General features: G+C 38.1%; 1 protein-coding gene and 1 pseudogene across 2 annotated transcripts in view; one reads left to right on the forward strand and one right to left on the reverse strand.

Moving 5' to 3' along the window:
• The window catches only part of LRP1B (LDL receptor related protein 1B), a 1,943,477-nt gene that overhangs the window by 680,327 nt on the left and 1,250,817 nt on the right, over nt 1-12,333 (reverse strand). For both annotated transcript variants that reach the window (XM_055261032.2, XM_063631317.1), the window contains exon 23: nt 11,212-11,457. In XM_055261032.2, coding sequence (XP_055117007.1) covers nt 11,212-11,457 — 246 coding nt within the window. The remainder of the gene's footprint in view (nt 1-11,211; nt 11,458-12,333) is intronic.
• LOC129472694 (leucine-rich repeat-containing protein 57-like) lies at nt 6,264-7,096 on the forward strand (annotated as a pseudogene).

Genomic DNA, 12,333 nt, shown 5'->3' on the forward strand with positions numbered 1-12,333 from the left:
AAGAAAACCTGCATTTCTAGGATACAGTCCAGTGTCTTTTACTAGATTGTATTTAAGAAATATTTTTGATTGCATAAATGAATAAATAGTTATAAAAATCAATGAATGAATAACAAGCCTAGAAGACCCTATATATGATGAAAATGATTATGGGAGGAAGAAGAAATATGCAAAGAAATGAATCAAACAAAGAAGTGACAGAAGCAGACAAAGAAGACTTGTTCAACAGAGGTCACCATGGATGAAGTTCATAGATGGGTGACTGAATGGAGGCAGCATCTGAAATGTCTAAAGTTTAGAACATAGTGTTCATTTCTGCAAATCAATAAGAAAAGGCAGTAGTCTTAACAGGAAAATGACCAAAGGAAATTAAGGCTAGTGAGTATATGGAGAGGTGCTCAAACTCATGAGAAATAAAACAAATGCAAACAAAAGCAATGATATCTCATGTTACTCCTACATATTAGGGAGAAACTGACAGAGTGGATAATTTTGAGAGCTGCGAAGGATGCGGGAACTTAGTGCACTGTTGGTACAGATGTAGACTGTGCAACCACTCTGAAGAGGAACTGGTTCTACTTGGTCATTGTAAGTAGAAGCACATTCCATGATTGTTATTGGTCCTAAAGGAATTTTTATCCACATCTATAAGAATGCAGGTAAATGTATGCCTATGGAATTATCATTTGTACAGAAAGGGGCAACTTGAGTGTATTTATATGGTAGAATGGAAAAGCGTAAAAGATGTGTGCATGCTCTATGACACTACCTAGTGATTAGAAGTAATAGAGTAGGTATACAGTTCATAAAGACAATGCTGACTAAAAAAGATAATTGACAGAATGTAATATGTATAATACCAATTACATAATTTAAAATGTCTGCAAAAAAACATAGATTTTTATAAGAGAATATATGAACTACATTGAAATGATTTCCTCTAGAGACAGAGGAAAGGAAGAGGGGTAGGCTTTAGAAATAAAAGTAAAGAAAGAAAGAGAGACCAAGGGAGGGCAGGAGGAAAATAAAAAATCTTACATATTTCCAATTACAATACTGTGCCAGGAAGTGAGGAGTGTAATCAACTCAACCCTTCCTGCCTGATCTTCAAAAGATAAAGAGAAAGAGAGGAAGAGAGAGATCATAAATATGAGAGTAACTGAAGAAAAGAGAAAGGGTCCAACTACTTAAAACAGAGAAAGCTCTTACATTCAATAATCATTTGCTGCAAAATTTTCATATGTTTCATAAGGGATATAAAATATTTTGATTCAATCTCAACTTTTATGAAAGTGGATGCAAGTAACAAAAGTAAGGTCACGAAAATGTTGGCTATTCAAAGGCATCATAGGAGTGTGTGGGTTCACAGCACAGATAAACTGCCTGGGTCTTTGCAGTATTATGTAAATGCTCCTGCTTTGAGGTCAGGAAGAATAAAGTTCAAAACCTTTGCCCTAACATCTCTTAGCCACAGCCTGTTACCCTGAGCAAATGAAGTAACCTTTCTGGGTCTTCATTTCCATAGGTATAAAATCCGAGTTTTAAGACTATTTATCTGGTTTCTTGGGAGTAATAAATAAATGATCGTATTTTAGGTGTTGGGTAAATGGTAGCTATTCATAACATTATAATAATTAACTTGAAGAAATTCTTTGTAGATAAGAGAGTTTTGAAGAGTGTGAAGGATTCAAATTTCCAGGGAGAATGTGAAAGATATTTATTAAGTCATAGATGATAGTGAACGGAATATGTGAAGATGATTAAATGAGGCGACATATGTGAAAGTGCTTTACACATTCTTAGTCGTGCATATACTATTATTACTCATGATGAAAATAGCAATAATATGCCTAAAGTCGAAACCCACAGTGGATGATGAGGAAACACCAGGTTGGAGATGGAAAATGAGCAAAAATGAAGAAGGCTCTGAAGAGCAGACACAAAGGTTTGAGGTTAATTTCATAGATAACAGAGAGATACTTTTAAAATCTGGATGGAAACTGATATATAAATCTGTCATTTTTTAAAGAGAAATAAAAGAATGGATGACTGGATTTTAAGTCCCCCACAGCTTCATTCCCCTGATGGCTTCACCTTTATCACTCACTACTCCCCAAGGCAGCAAATCTGCTTATCACTTTATTTTTTATCTTGGCCCCTTTCTATTAATTTTCATCTTCCTGGATCTGGATTTTCCTCTCTCTCTCAGTAAAAATACTATGTTTTTTTCCAGTTTCAGTATCTGCCTCCTCAAAAACTGGAGAAACAAGGAGATAAAAACAAATTTGCTGGAGAGAAGATTGCCATCATCATTAGAACATATGTATCTCCTGGACTATGCTGTGGTGCAGATGCTACTTAATTGTAGAAAGAGATCTGAATCCAAGAAACACTGTGAAGAAAAAAAAATTAAGACATGGAGAGAGAAGGCAGCAAGGAATTGGAAAAATCAAAGATAAGTTGAGGTTGTGAGCCCTGAAGACCAAAAAAATACTGCAGCTAGTGACAGAATTACAGATAATTGAGGGAGAAGAGAAAGGGTACATTTAGCCAACTAATCTTGAGGTGACCTGATGATAGCTGGGGAAGTAGAATTAGCTAGTAAGAAAAATGACAGGCTGGGCGCGGAGGCTTACACCTGTAATCCCAGCACTTTGGGAAGCCGAGACAGGAGGATCACCTGAGGTCAGGAGTTTGAGACCAGCCTGGCCAACATGGTGAAATCTCATCTCTACAAAAATACAAAAATTAGCTGGGCACAGTGGCACATGCCTGTAAGCTACTCAGGAGGCTGAAGCACGAGAATCACTTGAACCTGGGAGGCAGAGGTTGTAGTGAGACAAGATGGTGCCACTGCACTCCAGCCTCGGTGACAGAATGAGACTCCGCCTCAAAAAAAAAATTGATACAGCTGGAGATGTAAATGCCACAGTAATCAGATCTGGAGTGATAAGGGAAGGTTCAGAGTGGAAAGGGGTTGTCCAAGGAAATACACATAGAGGCATGTGAAAATTAAGCTTTGGGTAGTGGACATAGTATACCAAAACACAACCATTATATTTTTGCATTTTTGTCCTTATATTCACAATCCCTTTCCTAGAAATGATTTTAATTAAAAACCAAATATAATTTTAAAAGCCTAAAAATGAAAAAAAAAAATTAGAGAATAAGAACAAAAAAATTAATGTGAAAATACAACCTGATTCGGGCTGAGATAAAAAAAAAAAAAATACTGTAATGTTATTTGCAATGTTACTAGAAATATGCTGCAAATTTGCCAGTGGGCTGCCGAACAAACAGCAATGGAGCCAGAAGAAAATGCAATTGAGACAGAAATTTTTCCCTGACCCCTTCACAGGACTTGCGAAGGGGGTGGCTCGTTGACTCAGCCTGCACCTCTCAACCCCTCGCGGGGAAGGGGAGCACGCAGGTGAGTGCTCGCAGGGGCCAGAAGGAATGCTTCAGGTCACCGGCAGGAGCGGAACTCTGTGTGGCCCCTAGAGCCTCAGAAGGCATGTTACAGTGCGGTTTTACTTTGCTGTCCTGGGGTGGCTTAAGTGTTTAACAGCTCAGAGTGACAACCCCCTGTAACCCGAGCTCTTACCGGGTGTCAGGAAGAATCAGGTCACACAACGAACTGAAGATGGTAAATGCAGGGGATTTTATTGCTGATGAAAATGGTTCTCACTGGGATGGAGAGCTGAAAAGGGGATGGACCAGGAAGGTGGTCTTCCCCTGGAGTTCAGCTGTCCCAGGCCAAACTCTTCTCCAAGGTCCCACCATTAAGCCATCCCTCTGAAGTCAAGGTGCTTCTTAACAACGCCAAGTTGCTTTTTTCTCGTCTCTCCTTCTCTGCTGCTCTGCTGCCAGTGGAGCCTGGGGTTTTTATGAGCACAGGATGGAGGCAGGGGGCAGGGTGGGCCAAGGTGGTTTTGGAAAAGGCAACATTTGAGCAGGAAAACAGGGATGTAAAGTTCTCACTTTGGGCTATGGGTCCAGGCTTGAGGGTGGGAACCTCACGGGGAACCTACCTGTTCTACCCAGTATTTCCCTGCCTCCTGTCCATATCACAATCAGTATCATATTTTAGGTGGTCCTAAAAGAAATCAATACTTCAGAGAAGGGTGATTAATAATTGAATTATAATTATTAATAAATGAATTAAATTATTAATAAATGAACTAAAGAGGGAAAATGTAATTGAGTATTGAGATATATGAGAAAACTGAGATTTGAGATATATTAAATAAAAATTATAAAAGTAGCATTTATGAAATATCATTTTATATAATAAGATATTAGGAGTGAACTTCAAGAAAACAGAATCAGTTATGCAATTCAGCAAAAGCCGGATTGTAAAGAATCAGAGAAGGGGAGAGTGCAGAGAAATAAAAAAAAGATGAGAGAACTACAGATGAAAACTCAAGGGGAAAAAAGGAATGGAACAATCATGGCTGTAATTTGAAAAACTATTTTTTTTTCTTTTGAGACAGGGTTTTACTCTTGCTCAGGCTGAAGTGCAGTGGCACAGTCATGGCTCACTGCAGTCTCAGTCTACTGGGCTCAGCCAATGCTCCTGCCTCAGTCACCTTGGTAGCTGGGACCACAGGTGTGCACCACCATGACTGGCTAATTTTTAAATTATTGGTAGGTAGGGGGTATTCTTATGTTGACCAGGCTGTTTTGAACTCCTCAGCTCAATCGATCCTCCTGTCTCAGCCCTCCAAAGCATTGAGATTACAGGTGTGAGCCACCATGCCCAGCCAAAAGCCTGCTATCATCATTTTTTTTTCTTTGTAATGTCAAGAGGGATAAGGACAGGTATCGCCTTCAATAGAAAGAAAACATTTTTATAGGGAGAAACAACAGAAGATGACGGAAAAGAAAAAATGAGCAAGAAAGAAGAAATTTATATTTTTAAAGTAGTAACTAGTCAATTCATTTTTATTGAACTGTGAATTTGCTGCTTTTCTAAAAGGGGTGTACAAAATATAGAATAAAGCCTTTTTTCTTTAGATGCACAAAGTGCACTGTACATTTCAGGAAGAGACTAATTACCAGAAGATTAAATTATTCACTTAAAAATGTTTCATTGTAAATTTAAAAGATGAAATATACTTTTGCTTTTCTATAAAATTATGAACAAAACCAGATGGAAAAGACAGCAATCTTAACAGTGAGAAATCACGTGGTACCGCTAGAGTTTTGTTGGGGCTCAGAAAACAGCACCACAAAGTGAAGGCCTAAGAAACTACCTCGGAAGCAAAGTCTCTCCCTCACCCTCTCCTGCCTTCCTGTTTTTCATGCCTCATTCTCTCCTTAGGCAAGCCACAGTAACTATAATCTCTCTTTCCCAGAGCAAGTCATAGAAACTAGCAGCCCCTTTCCCCAAAGCCAGCCATAAAGCCTAAAAATATTATTCTAACCTTCCCCGACTATGATGGTTAATATTGAGGGTCAACTTAATTGGATTGAAGGATGCAAAGTATTGTTCCTGGGTGTGTCTGTGAGGCTGCTGCCAAAGGAGATTAACATTTGAGTCCAGTGGACTGGGACGGGCAGACCCACCTTTAATCTGGATGGGCACCATCTAATCAGTTGCCAGCACAGCTAGGATAAAAGCAGACAGAGGAATGCGGAAAGACTAGATTTGCTAAGTCTTCTGGCCTCTATCTTTCTCGCATGCTGGATGCTTCCTGCCCTCAAACATCAGACTTCTAGTTCTTCAGCTTTTGAACTCTTGTACCTACACCAGTGATTTGCCAAGGGCCCTCTCACCTTCAGTCACAGAGTGAAGGCTGCACTATCGGCTTCCCTACTTTTGAGGTTTTGGGACTCAGACTGGTTTCCTGGGTCCTCAGCTTGCAGACAGCCTATTGTGGGACTGCACCTTATGATTGTGTCAGTCTGTTCTCCTAATAAACTCCCCTTCATGTATTCATCTATCCTATTAGTTCTGTCCTTTTAGAGAACCCTGATGAAGACACCAACCTTTCTGTTTAGGAGCTGGCCATAAAGAAATTGAAGATGCTCATTCCACAGGGGGTCTGCCCCATATCCTGGGGGAAGCAATGCTGCCCAGAGAAGTTCAGAAGAATCAGAGCAGACAGGCTGTGCTGGTTCCCCCCAACCATCTATAAGCATTAGGTCAGACACTTTCTATCTAATCATATTTCTACACGTCTGTCCATACTTCATTGAGCCTAAGCATAAAAAATGGATAGTTTTTCCTGGGTCTTTGGGTCTTCATTCGGAAGGTTTCTATGTCACATAAAACTATCATCAGGTTCCTATTCAGGACTAAGTCCGGGGAACACAACCTGGTTAGTGTGGGTCCTGGGGCTTCCCCTGCTGAACCCTCTGGCAGCTGAGCCATAGGAGGGATGTAGGCTGAAGCACTAAAATAGGAAACGGTGCCCGCGGTACTCAAGTGGAATGGGCACACTAAACTGGTACCTCCCAGTTTAAGGACCGTGGGCTGACCAAGTTCTCCTTAGAATTGTGTACACTAATGAGCAATCCCAGGACCATCGATTTGTCCAACAACAAGATGGAGAACCTACCACTTTTGCTGATACAGAAGTTCACTCTGCTGAAGAACCTCTCCCTGAACAACATAAACTGGTCTGCCTAATGAGATTACGCAATCCTAAAAAAATTCTACAGATGCTACGCCTAAACGGCAATCACCTGAGAGAGCTGCCATCTACCTTTGGGCAACTCTCTACCCTCAAGACCCTGAGCCTCTCTGGGAACCAACTAGGAGCGCTATCACCCAACTTTGTAGCCTAGGCCACCGGATGTAGTGGATCTTTCCAAGAACCAGATTTGAAGTATATCTGACATAGTAGGAGAGCTGCAGGTCATCAAACTCATCCTCAACTGGAAGAAGATATCTCAGGTCTCAATAAAGATATCTGGCTGTCCTTGCCTTAAAATTCTTCACCTGGAAGAGAACTGTCCTGAGCTCAGCATGCTTTCACAGAGCATATGCAGTGATTGCCAAATCTGCCCACTTGATATGGAAGGCAATCTTTTTAAAATAAACTTCAGTAAGTACATGGAGAAGTTCATGGCCACCAAGAAGTTTGCATGAAGTTCTCCAGGTCTATGGGAACCTTACAGGATATTGACTTCGGACTTGTTGGAGTGCTGCTGATTCAAAGGCTCCTGTTGTTGTCAAGGGTATCTGCAATAAGAAGATGATACTCCAGGAGATTATGTTTTACTCAGTGATCTTTTTTTTTTTTTTTTCCTTTTCAGGGATCTTCTCAACTAAGCCTAAAGAAAGGAAATCAGGAGACAGGAAAAGTTCTCTATTTGAGTCACGGGTATTATGACAGTGAGCAAGGTTGGTCTTCAAAAATCATCATTAGTTTGGCATTAAGAAACAAGTAGGTAGCTGCTATTATTATGGTGAGGGAGTGCTGCCTGGTAATAGAATAACTCCACACCACAGCTTGAGATTTCATTTAGTTTCAATGTGTGAGTTTTCAATGAAAAGTCAGTTGCCATTTCATTTCTATGTTAACACTTCATATTTTTATGAAATTCAAATAATTTGTGAGAGGCTGGTATGGTTAATCTAAGGATTTATTATTTTATTCCAGTCCGTCAGTTCAATTGCAGTGTTTATACTTGGAATTTAGGACTTACATAAATATGGGACTATTTGTCCTGATTAAAAGTACGCTTTGTCAGAGAAGCACCAATACAACACTAAAAAATGTTCCCCAAGGCTGCTGTAGCAAATTCTTTACTATTTCAGGCAACTTATTGATAGAGGGCTCTGAAGAGCTAAAACTGTATATGCAACACTTATACGATAAAAGTCATTTTCATAATCAATATTTTCTTGAAGATTTGTTAGAAATAATGTCTTCTTTCTGGTAATCTTTCCTCCTTGTTGTATTTATAACTCTACTAATCAAATTACCTATCAATAAACTATTGCTATAATATTTTAAAACAAAAAACAATAAAACAAAAAACTATGATCAAATAAATTTGCTATGATTTTCTCTTGTTAACTGGTCTTTGTTATAGGAGAGTCATTTATGACCCTTATTATGGGGAGGAAAGGGAACACCTCCTTTCTGCCCCTATAGTTCCATTGTGAGTTGAGAGCAGATGAGTCAATTCCATTAGGAGAGTTGTTTCTGTCCCTGCTCACCTGTATTTAAATGTTGAATTATTCTAACATTAAACACAAGTTGTTATTTATTTCATATGGTATATAACCACTCTAAGACACTCAATCATTTTGTTATCTGTATCCAAAACAAACATCTGGAGCCAATTCTCATGTGAAATATGATCACAAATGTGTCTGAGGTCAATATTTGATCTATTGTTTTTTCATCTGAAACACGTAGGTGAATGAAGTGACTGTTACCATTACAACAAACTGCTGTTTTTCAGCCTCTCAAGCCAATTACTTTGTGTAAGAATATTGAAGAAGAAATATAGAATAAATGTCTGCTAAACTTATGCTCTGGGACTCAAATTTTAATGGTCAGAAGAAAACTACTACAAAAATAATCACAAAACAAAACAAAATTTAAAGTAAAAGATTAAAATAATACAATAATATCTGAAACAATATAGTATTTATTAACTGCATATTATTTTCCCAGAAGTGGACTGGATATTACGTAAAACACAAGAGAAAAGTCTGTAACCTGAATTCTAACTTCAAAGTTTGTATTATTTTATTGTAAAGAAATAAGATATCGGCCGGGCGCGGTGGCTCACGCTTGTAATCCCAGCACTTTGGGAGGCTGAGGCGGGTGGATCACGAGGTCAGGAGATCGAGACCACGGTGAAACCCCGTCTCTACTAAAAATACAAAAAATTAGCTGGGCGTGGTGGCGGGCGCCTGTAGTCCCAGCTACTCGGAGAGGCTGAGGCAGGAGAATGGCGTGAACCCGGGAGGCGGAGCTTGCAGTGAGCCGAGATTGCGCCACTGCACTCCAGCCTGGGCGACAGAGCGAGACTCCGTCTCAAAAAAAAAAAAAAAAAAAAGAAATAAGAAGATATCTAAGAATATAAAATAGCCAGTTAAAAATGTGATCACATATATTCAAGAACAATATGATCCAGACATAGAAAGAAAAAATAAATGGAAAGCAAGGATATTTGGAAGAAGAAATTTGAAAAAAGACTTGAGCCAGCACGTCTCAAAGAATATCCAGGATTTCTGGAGATGAAGTGAGGAAAGTATAGTCTAAGCGAAAGAAACAAAATGAATAGAGGTTCATAATGTATGGGTTCTTAGCAGTCTGATGAAGCATGTGGACTCCTCAGAAAGTTGTGCTTTTTTTAAAAATAATTTTTAATTTTTATTTTTGTGAGTACATCGTAGGGGTTATAGTAGTAGTATATTTATAGGTTATGTGGAGGCCTGATAGATAAGTAAGCAACAATGTGGAAGGGGCTCCAGGTGGGGCAGGGCTCCAAGTGGGGAAGAACAATGAACAATCGATCGGACAGGTGGCTAATCTCATCATAAACAAAGACCTCCTTGTCCTGTGGCCACAATGACCTCAATCCGAAAGTAGCTCCCTCCAGCACCACCATATAAAATGTCCTTCCAGCCCCTGCCTCTTTGCAGACAGCCCTGTCTCTGCTGTGCTGCCTGTTGCAACCCTGCACTGTATTTTCATACTTGCTCTAACAAATCTGCCTTTCATTACCTACAACTGTCTTGGTAAATTCTTTTACCCCCTGTGCCAATGGCCCCAGTTAGTTGCTACCTACGACAGGTTACATGAAATATTTTGATACAGGCATGCGATGCATAATAATCACGTCAGGGTAAATGGGGTATCCATCACTTCAAGCATGTATCCTTGTGTTACAAACAATCCGATTATACTCTTAGTTATTTTAAAATGTACAATTACATTATTTTTGACTATAGTCACCCTGTTGTGCTAGATTAGAAAATTTTTAAAAGTGCAAAAACAGTAAAAGTGTTTTAAAAAGTATCGATGAGAAAACATATTGAAGTGAAGTTATTGAAATTAAATAATTTTTGAATCTGATCATAAATGTATTTATTATATATTTATTTTGATGTCATGAAATTCAAACTTTGATAGAATATTTTAATTCCTATTCTAATTCCTTTTTGTCTTGGAAAAAGTTGAAGAGATATTCCCCCCCAGAGAGGATTTTATTAGTGTATTCACTAATAAGATCCAGCAGTAGGTCTAATGGATCCCATTATTGAATTAGTAGTGGGTTTCAAAGCCTGAACATGTGATATTTTGAGATATGTGCAGCAACTATAATGTGATATGAATATGTCTATTACGTCTATCAGCAAATTCATAGTTGCTGCTAATGACTTTGGTGGTCTGTGGCATACATTCACAATGGAAAGAAATGCTAACTTTCAGTTAGAAGTTAAAATAATGCTATAATATTTTCCCAAACAAAGTTCCTGAATCTCTTCAGTTCTATCCATAGACTTCTAAGTTTCCTGTGGACTCAGACTAAGAATCTAGAAAAGTAGATGGGAAGCGATACTTCTTTAAACACCTAATGGGTGTGCAGCACAGTAACAAGTCTTTCACGCTACTCTTACAACATGGTATAAGCAAGAAATGGTTAAAATGGGCAATGTTACTTGAAAAATGAGAAAACTGAGGCTCAAAAATGTTATGGAACCTGCCTAGGGTCACATAAAGAATGAATGTAAGTTACACAATTAGAGTTGGAATATCATAATCTAGAGCCCTTGTTTGCCATTCCCACTGTGAAAAACCACCTAGAGAATCCGCAGAATGTTTTAAATAAGTGGTTAGAAGTTGAACACAGCCAGAGCAAGAACTTGTTTCCAAGAGCAGTAGAAATAACAATCGGGAATGTGGGGCAGGACCTCCTAAAAAAGCATGCACAGATACACAGAGAAACAAAGCAAATGCTTTTGCCCATGCAAAAACAAGCCCATCCGGGATAGGATAATAAAATCAATGTTTCCGGAAAAAAATAATCTGATGGTAACAATTCAATGGATAGCAAAAGTAAGGATTATTATATTTTCTCTCTAGAAATTTTATAGTAGGTCTAAAATAACACATTATAGTTAAATGCTTTATCTAAAATGAGTTGAATCCTTTTATTAATTTTCTGAAGCAGTTTTGAGATTTGTTTCTTTCAAGATCTGTTCTTAGATATAGCAACACACAAAAAATTGTCACTTACCAACACTTGTACAACTTTCACCATCTACATCCAGCTTCCAACCTTCATAACATGAGCACTTGACTGTGTGCTTGTGCTGCTCACATACTTGGCTGCACTTTAGATGATTGCTACAATAATCCACAATTTCACATGTTTTATTGTCTTTGTTGAGTTGAAGTCCTTCAGGGCAGGAACAGACAATTCCTCTTTCAGGAACAACAGAACAGTGGTTGCTACAGCCTCCATTGTTCAGCGAACACTCATCTATAAAAAGGGGGGAACAGATTATAGGTCTTATCAATTGCTTTCCTCAGTTAAATACTAATCATTGAACTCAATTCCCTAAGCCTACAATTAGCCAGGATACTACAAATGAATATAAGAAAGCCCTCTTTGGCTTATTTTTTCTTCAGGGGTTGGTATAGAAATGGTATAGGATTTATCTAAAGGTCAAATTTAATTCTATATGATAGAAATTGTAAATGGAAAATTTTCATTTCTATAAAACTTGGGAGTATAGTTTGCTTTACCCCACAGATGTAAAGTGAGCCCAATGTTTCTATTACGACTGGAAAGATTATGCTGAGCCTTTTAGCAGCGGTGCAAAATAATTTGTAGAGGTCTTCCAAAAAAGATGTACATACCATGATGATCTTAATATTAGACATAGCTTGATGTTAATAAATTAACAAGTATATCCATATACACATATATGAATATATGTGTCTATGTATCTTTCACAACACTTGTACAGTCTATCTTGGAGTTACAATGCAGAATGGATTACTTTGTCCTTTACCGGCTGTAGGCATTTATTTTTAAGTTAGGTGAATTGTCCATTGTGCCTCACATATTGGTTATTATGATTCATTCAATGATGCTATGGAAACGTCATAAGCAAAACACTAAAAAAAAAAAAAAAAGTTGCCCTGGTATTTTGGCTGAAATAATGAGCAATAGTATTGATTACATAGATAATACTATTGATTACATAGATAATACTATTGATTACATAGATAATATGATTAGCTTGTAAAAAAGATTAGCTTTTTAAATAGGATTTAAATATATCGTTGTCCTTTAAATATATTTATTTATTATTCTACTTCATCACCAAATTGTAAGCTCCATGAGGGTACA

Source organism: Symphalangus syndactylus, chromosome 22 (assembly GCF_028878055.3).
Source record: "Symphalangus syndactylus isolate Jambi chromosome 22, NHGRI_mSymSyn1-v2.1_pri, whole genome shotgun sequence".
In the NCBI taxonomy this organism is placed as follows: Eukaryota; Metazoa; Chordata; class Mammalia; order Primates; family Hylobatidae; genus Symphalangus; species Symphalangus syndactylus.